Source organism: Scyliorhinus torazame, chromosome 6, assembly GCF_047496885.1.
Source record: "Scyliorhinus torazame isolate Kashiwa2021f chromosome 6, sScyTor2.1, whole genome shotgun sequence".
In the NCBI taxonomy this organism is placed as follows: Eukaryota; Metazoa; Chordata; class Chondrichthyes; order Carcharhiniformes; family Scyliorhinidae; genus Scyliorhinus; species Scyliorhinus torazame.
The window spans coordinates 12,337,207-12,357,582 of record NC_092712.1 but is presented as its reverse complement, the minus strand read 5'-3'; the positions used below and the strand labels follow the sequence as shown (position 1 = coordinate 12,357,582).

The window sequence follows — 20,376 nt, the reverse complement described above, 5'->3', positions numbered from 1 at the left end:
ATCACAGGTTTATTACTGAACCTCCATCTCAGGTTTATTACTGAACCCTCATTACAGGTTTATTACTGAACCCCCATCACACGTTTATTACTGAACCCCCATCACAGGTTTATTACTGAACCTCCATCACAGGTTTATTACTGAACCCCCATCACTGGTTTATTACAGGTGGGAATCCCCATCAGAGGTTTATTACTGAACCCCCATCACAGGTTTATTACTGAACCCACACCACTGGTTTATTACTGGTGGTAATCCCCATCACAGGTTTATTACTGAACCCCCATCACAAGTTTATTACTGAACCCTCATTACAGGTTTATTACTGAAACCCCTTCACTGGTTTATTACAGGTTGGAATCCCCATCAGAGGTTTATTACTGAACCTCCATCACAAGTTTATTACTGAACCCCCATCGCTGGTTTATTACAGGTGGGAATCCCCATCAGAGGTTTATTACTGAACCCCCATCACAGGTTTATTACTGACCCCTCATTACAGGTTTATTACTGAAACCTCTTCACAGGTTTATTACTGGTGGGAACAAATATCACAGGTTTAGTACTGAAACCCCGTTGCAGGGTTATTACTGAACCCTCATCACAGGTTTATTACTGGAACCACATCACAGGTTTATTACTGAACCCTCATCACAGGTTTAGTACTGAACCCACATCACAGGTTTATTACTGAACCCCATCACAGGTTTATTACTGAACCCCCATCACAGGTTTATTACTGAACCCCAATCACAGAGTTATTACTGAACCCCCATTACAGGTTTATTACTGAACCCCCTTCACAGGTTTATTACTGAACCCCCATCACAGGTTTATTACTGAACCCCCATCACAAGTTTATTACTGAAGCCCCATCGCAGGTTTTGTACTGAACCTCCATCACAGGTTTACTACTGAACCCACATCACAGGTTTATTACTGAACCCACATCACAGGTTTATTACTGAACCAACATCACAGGTTTATTACTGGTGGGAACCCTCATCACAGATTTATTACTGAACTCCTATCACAGGTTTATTACTGACCCCCATCACAGGTTTATTACTGAACCCCATCACAGGTTTATTGCTGAACCCCATCACAGGTTTATTACTGGTGTGAACCCCCTTCACAGGTTTATTACTGAACCCCCATCGCAGGTTTATTACTGAACCCCATCACAGGTTTATTGCTGAACCCCATCACAGGTTTATTACTGAACCCCATCACAGGTTTATTGCTGAACCCCATCACAGGTTTATTACTGGTGTGAACCCCCTTCACAGGTTTATTACTGAAACCCCATCACAGGTTTATTACTGGTGGGAACCCCTGTCACAGGTTTATTACTGGTGGGAACTCCCATCACGGGTTTAGTACTGAACCCCCATCACAGGTTTATTACTGAACCCCCATCACAGGTTTATTACGGAACACCCATCACAGGTTTATTACTGAACCCCCATCACAGGTTTATTACAGAACCCCTATCGCAGGTTTATTACTGAACCATCATCACAGGTTTATTGCTGAACCCCATCGCAGGTTTATTGCTGAACCCCATCACAGGTTTATTACTGAACCCCCTTCACAGGTTTATTACTGAACCCCCATCGCAGGTTTATTACTGGTGGGAACCCCCATCACAGGTTTATTACTGAACCCCCATCACAGGTTTATTACTGGTGGGAACACACATCACAGGTTTATTACTGAACCCCTATCACAGGTTGATTGCTGAACCCGCTTCAAAGGTTTATTACTCAACACCCATCACAGGTTTATTACTGAAACCCCGTCACAGCTTTATTACTGGTGGGAACCCCCATCATAGGTTTATTACTGAACCCCCATCACAGGTTCAGTACTGAACCCCCATCACAGGTTTATTACTGAACCCCTATTGCAGGTTTATTACTGAACTTCCATCACAGGTTTATTACTGAACCCCCATCGCTAGTTTATTACTGGTGGGAACTCCCATCACAGGTTTAGCACTGAACCCCCATCACAGATTTATTACTGAACTCCCAGCGCTGGTTTATTACTGAACCCCCATCACAGGATTATTACTGAACCCCCATCACAGGTTTATTACAGAACCCCTATCGCATATTTATTACTGAACCATCATCACAGGTTTATTACTGAACCTCCATCACAGGTTTATTACTGAACCCCCATCACAGGTTTAGTACTGAACCCCCATCACAGGTTTATTACAGAACCCCTATCGCATGTTTATTACTGAACCATCATCACATGTTTATTACTGAACCTCCATCACAGGTTTATTACTGAACCCCCATCGCTGGTATATTACTGGTGGAAACCCCCATCACAGGTTTATTACTGAACCATCATCACAGGTTTATTACTGAACCCCCATCAGTGGTTTATTACTGGTGGGAACCCCCATCACAGGCTTATTACTGAAACCCATAACATGTTTATTACTGAACCCCCATTACAGGTTTATTACTGAACCACCATAACATGTTTATTACTGAGCCCCCATCACAGGTTTATTACTGAGCCCCCATCACAGGTTTATTACTGGTGGGAACACACATCACAGGTTTATTACTGAACCCCCATCAAAGGTTTATTACTGAACCCCTATCGCAGGTTTATTACTGAACCTTCATCACAGGTTTATTACCGAACCCTCATCGCTGGTTTATTACTGGTGGGAACCCCCATCACAGGATTAGTACTGAACCTCCATCACAGCTTTATTACTGAACCCCCATCGCAGGTTTATTACTGAACCCCCATCAAAGGTCTATTACTGAACCCCCATCGCGGGTTTATTACTGAACCCCTATCACAGGTTTATTACTGAACCCTTATCACTGGTTTATTACTGAACCTCCAGCACAGGTTTATTACTTAACCCCCATCACAGGGTTATTACTGGTGGGAACACCATCATAGGTATATTGCTGAACCCGCATTACAGGTTTATTACTGAACCCCCATCACAGCTTTATTACTGAAACCCCATCACAGGTTTATTACTGAACCCTCATCACAGGTTTATTGCAGAACCCCCATCACAGGTTTATTGCAGAATCCCCATCAAAGGTTTATTACTGAACCCCAATCACAGGTTTATTACTGAACCCCAATCACAAGTTTATTGCAGAACCCCCATCACAGGTTTATTACTGAACCCCAATCACAGGTTTATTACTGAACCCCAATCACAGGTTTATTGCAGAACCCCCATCACAGGTTTATTACTGAACCCCCATCACAGGTTTATCACTGAACCCCCATCACAGGTTTATTACTGAACCCTCATCACAGGTTTATTACTGAACCCCCATCACAGGTTTATTACTGAACCCCCATCACAGGTTTATTACTGAACCTCCCTCACTGTTTTATTACTGAACCCCAATCACAGGTTTATTAATGAACCCTCATCACAGGCTTATTACTGAACCCCCATCACAGGTTTATTACTGGTGGGAACACACATCACAGGTTTAGTACTGAACCCCCGTCGCAGGGTTATTACTGAACCCTCATCACAGGTTTATTGCTGAACCCACATCACAGGTTTATTACTGAACCCCCATCACAGGTTTATTACTGGTGGGAACACACATCACAGGTTTATTACTGAACCCCAATCACTGGTTTAGTACTGAACCCCAATCACAGGTTTATTACTGAACCCCCATCACAGGTTTTTCCTGGTGGGAACACACATCACAGGTTTAGTACTGAACCCCCATCACAGGTTTATTACTGAACCCCAATCACAGGTTTATTACTGAACCCCCATTACAGGTGTTTTACTGAACCCCCATCACAGATTTATTACTGAACCTCCATCACAGGTTTATTACTGAACCCTCATCACAGGTTTATTACTGAACCCCCGTCGCAGGGATATTACTGAACCCCCGTCGCAGGGTTATTACTGAACCCTCATCACAGGTTTATTACGGAACCCACATCACAGGTTTATTACTGAACCCCCATCACAGGTTTATTACTGAACCCCCATCACAGGTTTATTACTGGTGGGAACACACATCACAGGTTTAGTACTGAAACCCCGTCGCAGAGTTATTACTGAGCCCTCATCACAGCTTTATTACTGAACCCACATCACAGGTTTATTACTGAACCCCCATCGTTGGTTTACTACTGGTGGGAACCTCCTTCACAGGTTTATTACTGATCCTCCTTCACAGGTTTATTACTGAACCATCATCACAGGTTTATTACTGAACCCCCATCACTGGATTATTACTGAACCCCCATCGTTGGTTTACTACTGGTGGGAACCTCCTTCACAGGTTTATTACTGATCCTCCTTCACAGGTTTATTACTGAACCCCCATCACAGGTTTATTACTGAACCCCCATCACAGGTTTATTACTGAACCCCCATCACAGGTTTATTACTGAACCCCCATCACAGGTTTATTACTGAACCCCCATCACAGGTTTATTACTGAACACTCATCACAGGTTTATTACTGAACCCCCATCACAGGTTTAGTACTGAACCCCCATCACATGTTTATTACTGAATCCCCATCGCAGGTTTAGTACTGAACCCCCATCACAGGTTTATTACTGAACCCCCATCGTTGGTTTACTACTGGTGGGAACCCCCTTCACAGGTTTATAACTGAACCATCATCACAGGTTTATTACTGAACCCCATTACAGGTTTATTACTGAACCTCCATCACAGGATTATTACTGAACCCCCATCGCAGGGATGTTACTGAATCCCCGTCGCAGGGTTATTGCTGAACCCTCATCACAGGTTTATTACTGAACCCACATCACAGGTTTATTACTGGTGGGAACACACATCACAGGTTTAGTACTGAAACCCCGTCGCAGAGCTATTACTGAACCCCCATCACAGGTTTATTACTGAACCCTCATCACAGGTTTATTAGTGAACCCACATCACAGGTTTATTACTGAACCCCCATCACAGGTTTATTACTGAACCACCATCACAGGTTTATTACTGAAACCCCATCACAGGTTTATTACTGAACCACCATCACAGGTTTATTACTGAACCACCATCACAGGTTTATTACTGAACCCCCATCGCAGGTTTATTACTGAACCACCATCACAGGTTTATTACTGAACCCCCATCATTGGTTTACTACTGGTGGGAACCTCCTTCACAGGTTTATTACTGATCCTCCTTCACAGGTTTATTGCTGAACCATCATCACAGGTTTATTACTGAACCCCCATCACAGGATTATTACTGAAACCCCATCGGTGGTTTATTACTGGTGGGAACCCCTGTCACAGGTTTATTACTGAACCCCCATCACAGGTTTATTACTGAACCCCCATCACAGGTTTATTACTGAACCCCCATCACAGGTTTATTACTGAACCCCCATCACAGGTTTATTATTGAACCCCCTTCACAGGTTTATAACTGAACCATCATCACAGGTTTATTACTGAACCCCATTACAGGTTTATTACTGAACCTCCATCACAGGATTATTACTGAACCCCCGTCGCAGGGATATTACTGAATCCCCGTCGCAGGGTTATTGCTGAACCCTCATCACAGGTTTATTACTGAACCCACATCACAGGTTTATTACTGAACCCCCATCACAGGTTTATTACTGAACCCACATCACAGGTTTATTACTGGTGGGAACACACATCACAGGTTTAGCACTGAAACCCCGTCGCAGAGTTATTACTGAACCCTCATCACAGGTTTATTACTGAACCCTCATCACAGGTTTATTACTGAACCCCCATCACAGGTTCATTACTGAACCCCCATCACAGGTTTATTACTGAACATTCATCGCAGGTTTATTACTGAACCCCCATCACAGGTTTATTACTGAACATTCATCACAGGATTATTACTGAACCCCCGTCGCAGGGATATTACTGAATCCCCGTCGCAGGGTTATTGCTGAACCCTCATCACAGGTTTATTACTGAACCCTCATCACAGGTTTATTACTGGTGGGAACACACATCACAGGTTTAGCACTGAAACCCCGTCGCAGAGTTATTACTGAACCCTCATCACAGGTTTATTAGTGAACCCACATCACAGGTTTATTACTGAACCCCCATTGTTGGTTTACTACTGGTGGGAACCTCCTTCACAGGTTTATTACTGATCCTCCTTCACAGGTTTATTACTGAACCATCATCACAGGTTTATTACTGAACCCCCATCACAGGATTATTACTGAACCCCCATCGGTGGTTTACTATTGAACCCCCATCACAGGTTTATTACTGAAACCCCAGCACAGAATTATTACTGAACCCCCATCGGTGGTTTATTACTGGTGAGAACCCCTGTCACAGGTTTATTACTGAACCCCCATCACAGGTTTATTACTGAACCCCCATCACAGGTTTATTACTGAACCCTCATCACAGGTTTATTACTGAACCCACATCACATGTTTATTACTGAACCCCCATCACAGGTTTATTACTGAACCCGCATCACAGGTTTATTACTGAACCCCCATCACAGGTTTATTACTGAACCCCCATCACAGGTTTATTACTGAACCCCCATCACAGGTTTATTACTGAACACTCATCACATGTTTATTACTGAACCCCCATCGTTGGTTTACTACTGGTGGGAACCCCCTTCACAGGTTTATAACTGAACCATCATCACAGGTTTATTACTGAACCCCCATTACAGGATTATTACTGAACCCCCATCACAGGTTTATTACTGAACCCCCATTGGTGGTTTATTACTGGTGGGAACCTCCTTCTCAGTGTTCACAGCGGGAAGGAAGGGTGGGGGTGGGGCAGCGATGATGGGGAGCTTGGAAAAGAGCATTTATGATGTGAGGCAGGATCAGTGTATATTCTAACCTAATTTGGTGCCTCTTCTGTTTTGATCCTGAGGATGAGGATGATCATGCTGTCCACAGTTCTCTGCTTCACTCTGATCCTCAAATTTGGACTTGCAGAAGGTAAGAATCCCAGGATTGCTGGTGAAATCTAGTGATTTTCCTGTTCCTGTGCAATTTCTGGGTTACCTTCTCTAAGATACTGGGGGCTTTATCTGGGGGTTTCTGGCCCGCTGCTGACTCTAGTTTACAGATAACCTTACACTAATAGCGAATAGTATTTCCATTGAAGGAGAGACTTAGACTTTAATGTTATGAAGATTTCCTCCGCTCAGGCCCTGTTCCATTGGCTTATCTGAGCCTTGTCACCCGTCTCCTCAAAAACAAACCCTTGACCCCCTCCGTCTATACAGTCTGTTCCCTTTCCAATCTCCCTTTCCTCCCCCAAGTCCCAGAAAGTGCTCCCGTCTCCCAAATCCATGCCAATGATCCAGGAAATTTCCTGTTGAATCCCTCCAATCATCTTTCTGTCCATCCACATGACTGAAACGGCTCAGAGCAGTCAGAATTACATCCTCTCTGACTGTGACAAAAGTGAACTCCCCTCCTCATCCCTCTCGACCTGTCTGCAGCTTTGACATGGTTTGACCTCAGCATCCTCCTCCAACACTGCTGTCCAGCTGGGTGGGGCTGCTCCCTCCCAGGTCCATTCTTATCTATCTAATCACAGCCAGACAATCCTTTCCAATGGTTTCTCTTTCTGCTCCTGCTGAGGTAGTTCTGGTCTCCCCCAACAATCTCTCCTTGGCCTCCACCTATTTCTCATCTATGTTCCACCCCTCAGTAGTCTGCATTAATCTGTCAGGTTATATCAATAGGAACCAGTGTTCTTATTACTTTTCAGAAACAATGAGATTGAAGGATCTGGGTGGGCGAGAGGATCAAAGGGATCAGAGGAAGACCCCAAACACCAGATTTATTTATAGGTTGGGAAAGAATTGAAAAGTATGCAAATTACACCAAACCTGTATTGCAACTTGGTTTGACTACTTAGAGGACTGAGTCCAGTACTGGTCTCCATACTGTAACATGGACATAGAGGCACTGGACAGGGTAGATTTACAAGGATGATACCAGTAACGTGTGAAATGAAATGAAATGAAAATCGCTTATTGTCACGAGTCGGCTTCAAATGAAGTTACTGTGAAAAGCCCCTAGTCGCCACATTCCGGCGCCTGTTCGGAGAGGCCGGTACGGGAAGCTGGTGGGCTTACATATCAGGAAAGGATTGTCAGGCTGGGTTTCGTTTGTCTCTTAAAAATGTTGAAGGGTGACCTCAGAACTCAGTGTGAACCAACTTTCAAATTCGCAATTCGCAGAGCAGCTCTTATCCGGACCTTGCTGCCCACAGCGTGTGTCATTAACTCGCGGTTATTCCCCCAGCAGATTCCAGCCCAATATTGTCCCAATTCTGAGCTTTAAGCTTTCTGCTGTTTCCATTGATTCTCTGGCAGATCTGGGATGTTCAGCTTGTTCCACCTTTCCTGCAGTGAAAGTCTATCAATGTGGCAATGATGGTGCGTGAGGTTTCAGTGACTGTGTTTGTTCTTGCAGTGAATCTATCCGGCACCGCTCGAGCTACACAGTCCAGTGTCTATGATTTTCATAGTGATCCAATTAATGCTGTGGATGGAAACACAGATTCCAATTTCCTGAAATCATCCTGCACGGCTACACAAAACGACCTGAATCCTTGGTGGAGAGCAGATTTACACAGGTCGCAGGAGATAAACTCAATCAGAATCACCAACAGAGGGGACTGTTGTCCCCAACGTCTCAACGGAGCAGAGATTCGGATTGGAGACTCGCTGGACAATAATGGCAACAACAACCCTTTGTAAGTTGGAGAGAAGGGTAAAGCCTCCTGTGGGGTGCGGGTGGGAGCAAGGGGCCACCGTGATTGTGTAGGAGGAGGGGTGGATGTGGTGGGAATGTACGTCGTAGATGCTGCAACTGAACTTTGCTGTATTCCTGCCAACATTTCTCCCAACTAACGTCACTCAAAAAAATAACTGGTCCATTCTGTCATTGCCATTGGTGGGATCTTATTGAGCTACATTAGGCTCACAGCTTTAAGTACAGGTCTAGTCGATATGTTGGCGTCAGATTATATTTGATACTCAGCCTTGTGGAGCAGTTTTGGGACATTTTATTTTATAAATGCTTCTTGTCATTATTTGGAGATAGAACATACAGTGCAGAAGGAGGCCATTCAGCCCATCGAGTCTGCACCGACCCACTTAAGCCCTCACTTCCACCCTATCCCCGTAACCCAATAACCCCTCCTAACCTTTTTGGTCACTGAGGGCAATTTATCACGGCCAATCCACCTAACCTGCACGTCTTTGGACTGTGGGAGGAAACCGGAGCACCCGGAGGAAACCCACGCACACACGGGGAGGATGTGCAGACTCCGCACAGACAGTGACCCAAGCCGGGAATCGAACCTGGGACCCTGGCGCTGTGAAGTCACAGTGCTATCCACTTGTGCTACCGGGCTGCTGAGCACCTAGGCACCTGTCCACATGGGTCATATATTCAGATTTTAGGCAGCGCGGTTGCACAGTGGCTAGCATTGCAGCCTCACGGCGCCGAGGTCCCAGGTTCGATCCCGGCTCTGGGTCACTGTCCGTGTGGAGTTTGCACATTCTCCCCGTGTTTGCGTGGGTTTCGCCCCCACACCCCAAAGATGTGCAGGGTAAGTGGATTGGCCGCGCTAAATTGCCCCTTAATTGAAAATAATGAATTGGGTCCTCGAAATTGTCTTTAAAATTCCGATTTTAACATGAAGTTATTTTTCTAGGTGTGCGACCATCAAATCAATTGGAGCTGGCGAGGACGAAATGTTTGAATGTAGTGGCATGCACGGTCGCTATGTGAATGTCATCATCCCAGGAAGGCGTGACTATCTGACTCTCTGTGAGGTGGAGATTTACGCAACTGAGAGAGGTCAGGTTGACGATTAGAGCCGGTAAGTGAAATTGCCTCACCTTTGGTCAAACCACTGGGCAGTGTTAGCCGTTTGGCTGCTGTTGTATAAAGAGTCAAAGGTTCTGCTCCCTTTTTACAAACACCTTCATTTCCCTTTAACAGACTCTGCGCAAAATTCTATCATCACATCACCTGACACCAAGGCCACCTGAAGCCTCTTTACATATCAGTGTCAATTATTGGATACTTAACATAAATGAGACCCAATTGGAATGCCTCTTAACCCATTACTTAACAGTCTCCCCTTCCTTGGAGAAAAAGAAAATAGTTGGGTGAAAACAAAATTACAAGAAACTCAAAAACACACACGAAATTTCCCCCCTTCTTTTTTCATCTTTTTTGAAGAAAATCATACAGTCACAGAAACAGGCGCCCTTCATTAACAATATCCAAAAGTTTCTGTGAACACGCTCCTCTTTTTGTAAAATAGTCTGACAATTGATAGCTATTGTCGACCCATTTAATTTTTGCTCTTTCCCCTCTGTCCAACATCTGCTTCAAACTTAACCTTAACCTTTTTTCATTGACACTTTTTGGAGAGTGCACAGTTTCCCACAGGGGTTTAGTGTCAATGTGACAGTCAATAGGTATATTACCCAAATCCCCTAATCCCAACATTTCTGTCAATATCTGAGATATAAAAAAGGCCATATCCACCGCCTCTACAAGGCTTAACGTCTCAGCAGCCAAAGTGCTTTTGACCACTCTCCTTATTTTAATTGTTTCCCACACAGAGGGCAACATTTACCATTGTTCCCCAAAAGGAAAATTCTAAAGCCTCCTGTGCTTTAAACCCCATCACATAAATTTGCATAGGATGCATCACTATAGACTACGAGTTTCAAGTGCCTAAGGTCACCTAAAACCAGGAACCTCAAAACACACTCCTGCATTTTTAGTTTGACCAACGCTTTATTTGCTCTTATTATGTCTTCCACTTTGGGGTCATTCATTTTTGTACTCAACTCTAAGGCATCAAACCTCACGTCCGGTCTAGTCTGTCTACCTAACCAGTTCAGTTGCCCAATTAAACTTCGCAGTTGCTCTTTTTCCATCTTTGAAACCATTGCGTCTTTTTGTGAAACCCGGCCACGACTAATTGCTATTGGGCTGATGCTTTCCAAATAAGATTGCTGACGTAAAGTTGCCCCTAACTTAGTCTGTCCAAATTCCAGTCCAATATATTTAAATGCACCGGAAGCCTGACTTCCAACCCTGAATTCTTTCCTCAAACCAGAGATTACAATAGCTTCAAAATCACTAGTCCCACCCCACAGAAAATCAGCGACATGCATTATAAAGATGCCAGAAAGATTTCCTTTATAGTGCCAGTAAAACATTGCCGGATCTGCTTTCAACTGGCAACAGCCTAACTTTAACAAAACTGACCTTACTGAAAAATACCAGATTCTAGATGCATCATTTAATCCATATACACATTTGTTCAACTTCCAGAGTACCCCTTCTGTGTTAGCTGCTTCTTTAGGAGGGCGGAGAAAAATGTCTCTCTGGAGCTGATGCCCCTGCAAAAAGGCAGCTTTTATATCTATAGATTTGCATTCCCATGCCTTTGTGGCTAATAGAGCCAAGAAGATCTTTAAAATAACCTTTCCTGATGTAGGTGAATCTACCCTTAAATCCTGATCTTCTAAGTTTTCTTCAAATCCCCTTGCCACAAGCCTGGCCTTTGCCTTATAAGTTCCATCCGGAAGAACCTTTTCCGTGCAAATCCATCTGTGGGATAGAGCTCTTTGTCCCCTATCCGGTACTTCTGTGTATACCCCAAATTCACTCCAACTATGCAGTTCTTGCTGTTCAGCATCTTTGATAACTTTTTCATCTAATTTATTGGAAGCCACCAAAATCTCACGTGCATGTGGGCTTCTACTCCTATTGGTATTCGTAGTCTTACTCATGTTCCGAGATCTTGATACGTCCCCTCTCCCGCCTGGTATCTCGTTCTGTACTGCTACTGCTTGATCTTTCCCTTCTGCTGTGGGATGTCCTTTCAATAGTTCTCGGCCTTTTCCTGCGGACCTGTTCACTATCCGATGTACTATCTGAACTGGCACTGCGTTTCTGTGCCCTCCATTTTTGAACTTCGTTTTCCCAATCCATTGTCTTGACTCCTTCCCCTGAATGCTGTACATTCAACTAATGTTTATACTTTCCAGTGGCCTTCCCTGCTCTACCTTCCATTGCATCCTTCCATTGACTAGACCTTTCAGGCAAGTATGTCACTTTTGTACCAACTTTTGACAGTTGTCCTTTCGGAAAAATGACCTGTTCTAATTCATGAGAAGTGTTGTGTCCTCTACAGAAACCCTGTCTATATCAGGTAACTGGTCCTCATAGTTCTGTAGCACGTGCATGCCAGATGACTCTGGTTCTTCGTCATGTCTGTCTGCTCTGTCTAAATTTGAAAATTTGTAATCTGGACCCATTATCCTTGATGAATATACACTCACAGTTTGATTGCCATGTTGCAAAATAATTGTTTTGCCATCTATGCCTATGATCTTTCCTGGGCCTTTTCATTCACTAAAATTGTCTCTCTTATAGAATACCTTGTCTCCTTGCTGAAAAACGGTATTTGACATTATGTCTTAAAGCTCTGCGAATTCTTTCAGAGACGTCTGCTTCCAAAAACGCTTTTCTACTGCTATGTAATGCATTTAAATGTTCAGCAAAGGCAGAGCTAATTGTAGTCCCTTCCCAAGCTGGAGGTTGGTCATCTAAAATGGATGGAATTTTAGGATTTCTACCAAACACTAATTGATAGGGACTATAGCCCCCAACCATTAACAATGAATTCTTTGCATGTACCGCCCATGCTAAAGCTGAATTTAACTTGCAGTTTGGTCTATCTGCCAAAATTTTCCGGAGCATGTCATCTATTACCTCATGGTTTCTTTCATACACACCATTACTAAATGGGTTTTCCGCAGCCGTATTCATAACTGTGATATTCATGTTTTCACACATATCCCAAAACTCATCATTAGCAAATTCTCCCCCATGGTCCGTAAGGAATTTTGCCGGTGGGCCCATTCCTGTCCCTATCCATTTTTCCACGATTTGATCCAGAATTACTCTTTCTTTACTTCGTACAATAGTGATTGGCTAAATCTGGTTGCTAAATCTACAAAATGCAAAATAAATATATTATTGGCTTTATTCCAGATCTTAAGTTCCATGGCCACAATGTCGTTAAAATCTCTGGCCAAAGGTAGGGTTACTATCGGTCGTGCTGGTGTCCTTCTGTACTTCCTACAAACTTCACAGCGGTCACTAAACTGTTCTATCAGTTTAGTATAGTCGTCATCCCTTACCCCTGCATCCTTTAATACATTTTTCAGCCTCCGAGGAGACGGATGTGCAAATTGCCTCTGCAGTTTTAATACCACAAGATTTTTATCAGCTAAAGTCCCATTTTCAACTGCCATTAACACATCGTTAACCACTCTACTTGAAATATTATTTGTCAGTAATGGAATACAATAGTGTCCCGACCGTGTAAATTATAAGTCCACCGTCTTTCCAAAAACTGTTGCCTTATCCTGTTCCATATCCAGTTTCATGTGTGCTTTCTTCATCGATGGTCTGCTCAGAAGCAAAGGTATCTCACTTGATACAACATCCGTGCTAATGAAATGATTCACTCCGGCAATATTGCAAGGGATCATCACTCTTTTCAGCGACTTCAGAGTATGATCATCCCCAAACCTGAAACTTGTGGAACTTTCAAATTCCTTAACCTTGTTACGATTTTCAGCATTCAAAGAGTCCAGGTAACATTTTAACCAGTCAATTCCACACACAGTAGATGTGCAGCCACTGTCCAATACAGCACAGTTGAAGGATTCTACAACCAACACCCTCATTCCCGGCGTAAAACTGCTCGTCAATAGGACAATGCCTTCTTTCTGGTCACTATCTTTTTCCTGTTCTGACTCTTCCGTGTCATGTGTCACTTCAAACACTCTATTATAACGAGTTGGACAGTTGAAAGCATTATGGGACTGAGAGTCACATCGAAAACATCGATTTATCATGCCCCGTGCATTTCTGGGGTTCATCTTCCTATTGTTTCCTAACTGGGTTTCTGTCTTCATAATTTCCGGGTCCCGATCTCCTTCTAGAGTCTTGGAACCTGTTTGTAGCCGTGCGATTTCGCCATCCTGTTAGTAGTGTATCTTCCATATTCTGCCTTATTGCAGGCTGACCTATTTGGGTCATCAGAGCCATCGGAATCGAATGTTTCCCCAGAAACTTTTTCAAAGCTTCTGTCATCTGATCGAATAAGGTATCCTCATCCGCAAACTGAACTCGTGTTAAAACCAGGAGCCTATCCATGTTGCTCACCCTAGCACAGTCAAGTAATTTAAAGGCCAACACAGACTGTGGAAATTCCAGGTTGTGTTTCTGCAGCCTTTTATATAGTCTGCCAAATTCCATTATATAGTCTTCCATGGAGATATCCTCCATTTTCCAGAACTTATCAAAATCCGACCATGCTTCATACGCACTTAACGAGTCATCTTTCTTATAAATCTTATCCATATAATGTAATAAAGTCTCCAGACCTTCTTCTGAGTCTAACTCTCCCAATTCCAGCTCAGAAAGCACTTTGTTTTGGATTTTACTGCCATATGGTCGAGAAAGAGCCAATGCCATACCTTGTTTTCTCTTTCCCAAAGCAGTTACTTTAGTCCACATAACTACTGCACTTCTCCATTGGTCGTACGCTTCCCTTTCAGAAAATAAGGGAGGATAGTCATGTCCAGCCATCTTTATCCTCGGTTCAGCCATGTATCTTTGGTGTTTTTTTCTCACTCACTCCTGGTTTGATCTGGAAAAGTTGTATCTTTCAACCCTTCACATTTACACAGCAACCGTCCTCTGCTCCCATTTGTTAGACGTTTAGCTGCTGTTGTATAAAGAGTCAAATGTTCTGCTCCTTTTTACAAACACCGTTATTTCCCTTTAACAGACTCTGCGCAAAACTCTATCATCACATCACCTGACACCAAGGCCACCGGAAGCCTCTTTACATGTCGCTGTCAATTATTGGATACTTAACATAAATGAGACTACTAATTAGAATGTCTCTTAACCCATTACTTAACAGGCAGCCTGCACCCCCTCGGGATCCTGGGGTTTAGTCTAGTCCACATTCTGATCCCATTCCCCATGTTATCCCCCTACCTGCCCCTGTGGTACTGCCCTGAGGACATGGAGCTGGTTCAGGTTTTGGAGCCGATCAGTGATTCCTCCCTCAAACAGCCGATGGATTGTTTGGCGAGGGGCTGGGTCCAAAGTCCCTTCACCATTGGGTAACAACTCACAGCATCATAGAAAATAGGAACAGGATTAGGCCATTCAGCCCTTTGAACCTGCTCCATAATTCAACATGAGCATGGCTGATCCACCCTGTGCACCCCCATCCTCCAGCTCTCTCCCTGTACAACCCCATCCTCCAACTCTCTCCCTGTACACCCCCATCCTCCAGCTCTCTCCCTGTACACCCCCATCCTCCAGCTCTCTCCCTGTACAACCCCATCCTCCAGCTCTCTCCCTGTACACCCCCATCCTCCCGCTCTCTCTCTGTACACCCCCATCCTCCAGCTCTCTCCCTGTACACCCCCATCCTCCAGCTCTCTCCCTGTACAACCCCATCCTCCAGGTCTCTCCCTGTACAACCCCATCCTCCAGCTCTCTCTCTGTACAACCCCATCCTCCAGCTCTCTCCCTGTACACCCCCATCCTCCAGCTCTCTCCCTGTACACCCCCATCCTCCAGCTCTCTCCCTGTACAACCCCATCCTCCAACTCTCTCCCTGTACAGCCCCATCCTCCAGCTCTCTCCCTGTACACCCCCATCCTCCAACTCTCTTCCTGTACAACCCCATCCTCCAGCTCTCTCCCTGTACACCCCCATCCTCCAGCTCTCTCCCTGTACACCCCCATCCTCCAGCTCTCTCCCTGTACAACCCCATCCTCCAGCTCTCTCCCTGTACACCCCCATCTTCCAGCTCTCTCCCTGTACACCCCCATCCTCCAGCTCTCTCCCTGTACACCCCCATCCTCCAGCTCTCTCCCTGTACACCCCCATCCTCCAGCTCTCTCTCTGTACAACCCCATCCTCCAGCTCTCTCCCTGTACACCCCCATCATCCAGCTCTCTCCCTGTACACCCCCATCCTCCAGCTCTCTCTCTGTACACCCCATCCTCCAGCTCTCTCCCTGTACACCCCCATCCTCCAGCTCTCTCCCTGTACAACCCCATCCTCCAGCTCTCTCCCTGTACAACCCCATCCTCCAGCTCTCTCCCTGTACAACCCCATCCTCCAGCTCTCTCCCTGTCCACCCCCATCCTCCAGCTCTCTCTCTGTACACCCCATCCTCCAGCTCTCTCCCTGTACACCCCCATCCTCCAGCTCTCTCCCTGTACAATCCCACCCTCCAGCTCTCTCCCTGTACAACCCCATCCTCCAGCTCTCTCTCTGTACAACCCCATCCTCCAGCTCTCTCCCTGTACACCCCCATCCTCCAGCTCTCTCCCTGTACACCCCCATCCTCCAGCTCTCTCCCTGTACACCCCCATCCTCCAGCTCTCTCCCTGTACACCCCCATCCTCCAGCTCTCTCTCTGTACAACCCCATCCTCCAGCTCTCTCCCTGTACACCCCCATCCTCCAGCTCTCTCCCTGTACAACCCCATCCTCCAGCTCTCTCCCTGTACAACCCCATCCTCCAGCTCTCTTCCTGTACACCCCCATCCTCCAGCTCCCTCCCTGTACACCCCCATCCTCCAGCTCTCTCCCTGTACACCCCCATCCTCCAGCTCTCTCCCTGTACACCCCCATCCTCCAGCTCTCTCCCTGTACACCCCCATCCTCCAGCTCTCTCTCTGTACAACCCCATCCTCCAGCTCTCTCCCTGTACACCCCCATCCTCCAGCTCTCTCCCTGTACACCCCCATCCTCCAGCTCTCTCCCTGTACACCCCCATCCTCCAGCTCTCTCCCTGTACACCCCCATCCTCCAGCTCTCTCCCTGTACAACCCCATCCTCCAGCTATCTCCCTGTACAACCCCATCCTCCAGCTCTCTCCCTGTACAACCCCATCCTCCAGCTCTCTCCCTGTACACCCCCATCCTCCAGCTCTCTCTCTGTACACCCCCATCCTCCAGCTCTCTCCCTGTACACCCCCATCCTTCAGCTCTCTCTCTGTACAACCCCATCCTCCAGCTCTCTCCCTGTACACCCCCATCCTCCAGCTGTCTCCCTGTACACCCCCATCCTCCAGCTCTCCTCCCTGTACACCCCCATCCTCCAGCTCTCTCCCTGTACACCCCCATCCTTCAGCTCTCTCTCTCTGTACAACCCCATCCTCCAGCTCTCTCCCTGTACACCCCCATCCTCCAGCTGTCTCCCTGTACACCCCCATCCTCCAGCTCTCTCCCTGTACAACCCCATCCTCCAGCTCTCTCCCTGTACAACCCCATCCTCCAGCTCTCTCCCTGTACAACCCCATCCTCCAACTCTCTCCCTGTACAACCCCATCCTCCAGCTCTCTCCCTGTACAACCCCATCCTCCAGCTCTCTCCCTGTACACCCCCATCCTCCAGCTCTCTCCCTGTACACCCCCATCCTCCAGCTCTCTCCCTGCACAACCCCATCCTCCAACTCTCTCCCTGTACACCCCCATCCTCCAGCTCTCTCCCTGTACAACCCCATCCTCCAGCTCTTTCCCTGTACACCCCCATCCTCCAGCTCTCTCCCTGTACACCCCCATCCTCCAGCTCTCTCCCTGTACACCCCCATCCTCCAGCTCTCTCTCTGTACAACCCCATCCTCCAGCTCCCTCCCTGTACTCCCCTATCCTCCAGCTCTCTCCCTGTACACCCCCATCCTCCAGCTCTCTCTCTGTACACCCCCATCCTCCAGCTCTCTCCCTGTACACCCCCATCCTCCAGCTCTCTCCCTGTACACCCCCATCCTCCAGCTCTCTCCCTGTACACCCCCATCCTCCAGCTCTCTCTCTGTACAGCCCCATCCTCCAGCTCTCTCCCTGTACACCCCCATCCTCCAGCTCTCTCCCTGTACAACCCCATCCTCCAGCTCTCTCCCTGTACAACCCCATCCTCCAGCTCTCTCCCTGGACAACCCCATCCTTCAGCTCTCTCCCTGTACACCCCCATCCTCCAGCTCTCTCCCTGTACAACCCCATCCTCCAGCTCTCTCCCTGTACAACCCCATCCTCCAGCTCTCTCCCTGTACAACCCCATCCTCCAGCTCTCTCCCTGTACAACCCCATCCTCCAGCTCTCTCCCTGGACAACCCCATCCTTCAGCTCTCTCTCTGTACAACCCCATCCTCCAGCTCTCTCCCTGTACACCCCCATCCTCCAGCTCTCTCTCTGTACAACCCCATCCTCCAGCTCTCTCCCTGTACACCCACATCCTCCAGCCCTCTCCCTGTACAACCCCATCCTCCAGCTCTCTCCCTGTACAACCCCATCCTCCAGCTCTCTCGCTGTACAACCCCATCCTCCAGCTCTCTCTCTGTACACCCCCATCCTCCAGCTCTCTCCCTGTACACCCCATCCTCCAGCTCTCTCCCTGTACAACCCCATCCTCCAGCTCTCTCCCTGTACACCCCCATCCTCCAGCTCTCTCCCTGTACACCCCCATCCTCCAGCTCTCTCCCTGTACACCCCCATCCTCCAGCTCTCTCCCTGTACACCCCCATCCTCCAGCTCTCTCTCTGTACAATCCCACCCTCCAGCTCTCTCTCTGTACCACTTGTTGGAGATACGTATCCATTTCCTTCTTCAATATATTCAGTGCCTTGATATCCAGCATTCTGTGGGAGAGAATTCCACAGGTTCACCACCCTCTGAGGGAAGAAATGTCTCCTCATCTCAGTCCTAAATGGCCGCCCCTGTATCCTGAGACTGTAACTCCTTGTTCTCCACCCCCCCAGCCAGAGGAAACAATACCCCTATGTCCAGTCCACCCAGCCCGATCAGAATTTTATATTTCAATGAGATCTTCATTCGTTCTTCTAAATTGCAGTGAATCCAGTCCCGGTCGACCCAATCTCTCCTCAGGCGACAATCCTGCCGTCAAAGGAATCAGTCTAGGGACCCACAATGCACTCCCCCTATGACAAGTATCTCCTCTGTGAGATAAGGCAATCAAAGCTGCACACAATGGGGGTGATCTTGTGGCCGCGTTGTGCCCGGCACGAATCCCGCGATGTCGGCACAATCCTGGGAAAGGCCTGAAACTCCCTTCCTAACAGCACTGTGGGTGTACCTACACCACAGGGACTGCAGCGGTTTGAGAAGCAGCTCACCACTGTCTGCACAAGGTCATGGTGGCACAGTGATTTGCACTGCTGCCTCACAGCACCAAGGAACCGGGTTTGATCCGGACCTCGTGTCACTGTCTGTGCAGAGTCTGCACGTTCTCCCCGTGTGTGCGTGGGTTTCCTCCGGGTGCTCCGGTTTCCTCCCACAGTCCAAAGATGTGCAGGTTAGGTGGAGTGGCCGTGATCAATGCGTGGGGTAATGGGGATAGGATGGGGGAGTGGGCGAGGTGGAGGGGCAGTGGATTCTCTGAATTCGGGGTGGGTAATAAATGGCGACCTCGTCAGTGACTCCCACACCCTGGGAACAAAATAAAAAACATCTCTCCCGCTCTCTGCCTCACTTTCCTCCATTCGAAACTCCTCGAATCCTCCTCTGACCGAATATCTCCTCCTGTGGCTCCGTGTCTAACTTTGTTCATGTTGTTACAAAGCATCTTGGGAGGTTGTCCTTATGTTATGGGTGTGATATAAATATATATTGATGTTGCTGCCCCCAGTGACCACAGCAGAGGTCAGGGCCACCAGGAGAAGGGGAGTCCAGCACGTTGCCTGCATGGTCCATTCCACCGGCAGGGAACCCACCACGGCGGCTCACCATGGGGGGCACGGGGAGACCGTGCCGGCAGGAAGGGCTGTAAAATCCTGCCCTTTCCAAGCTTTCTAGATGATTCCATCCATGTTGATTGAGAACAACTTGTGTTTCATTCTGTTTCTCACAGTTATCGGCGGCAGAGATGAACGTTATCAGGAACTCGATGGCGCTGGGACCTCTGAATTAAACCAGAGAGACAATCAACCAGTTGCAGCAAATGTCCACAGGCCCCCACTTTCTGCATCTCCATAAAATAAAGCAAATGAATTAAAACCTGGCTGTTGGTCTTTCTATAAATGTGACACAGAGCAGCATGGAGATTGGACCAATCACAGAAGGGAATGCAGCAGGTCCGATTTCTATTGTATTTCCATTTTCTCCAGCTCGGTGTGTGTCAGTGAGACAGAAATCCCACCCTCTCTGCACCATTATCCCAGAATTGACCACATTTTGCAGTCAAGAAAGCACACGCAATGCTTCCCTTCAT

The 20,376-nt window shown here is 47.0% G+C and overlaps 1 protein-coding gene across 1 annotated transcript; it reads left to right on the top strand.

The window, feature by feature from the left end:
• Window positions 1-357: 357 nt before the first annotated feature.
• On the top strand, window positions 358-20,162 carry LOC140424672 (fucolectin-like). The gene is made up of 5 exons (XM_072507939.1): window positions 358-433; window positions 6,925-6,992; window positions 8,484-8,766; window positions 9,733-9,900; window positions 20,017-20,162. The coding sequence occupies exons 2-4, from the start codon at window positions 6,926-6,928 to the stop codon at window positions 9,893-9,895; spliced, it is 513 nt and encodes a 170-aa protein (XP_072364040.1). The 5' UTR covers window positions 358-433; window position 6,925; the 3' UTR covers window positions 9,896-9,900; window positions 20,017-20,162.
• The last annotated feature ends 214 nt before the right edge of the window (window positions 20,163-20,376 follow it).

Excerpts from the sequence above, each read along its gene's own strand:
- LOC140424672 (XM_072507939.1), top strand. The coding sequence starts at position 6,926 with ATGAGGATGATCATGCTGTCCACAGTTCTCTGCTTCACTCTGATCCTC. Across the intron at positions 6,993-8,483 it reads CAAATTTGGACTTGCAGAAG|TGAATCTATCCGGCACCGCT; the intron begins GTAAGAATCCCA and ends TTGTTCTTGCAG. Across the intron at positions 8,767-9,732 it reads AATGGCAACAACAACCCTTT|GTGTGCGACCATCAAATCAA; the intron begins GTAAGTTGGAGA and ends TTATTTTTCTAG.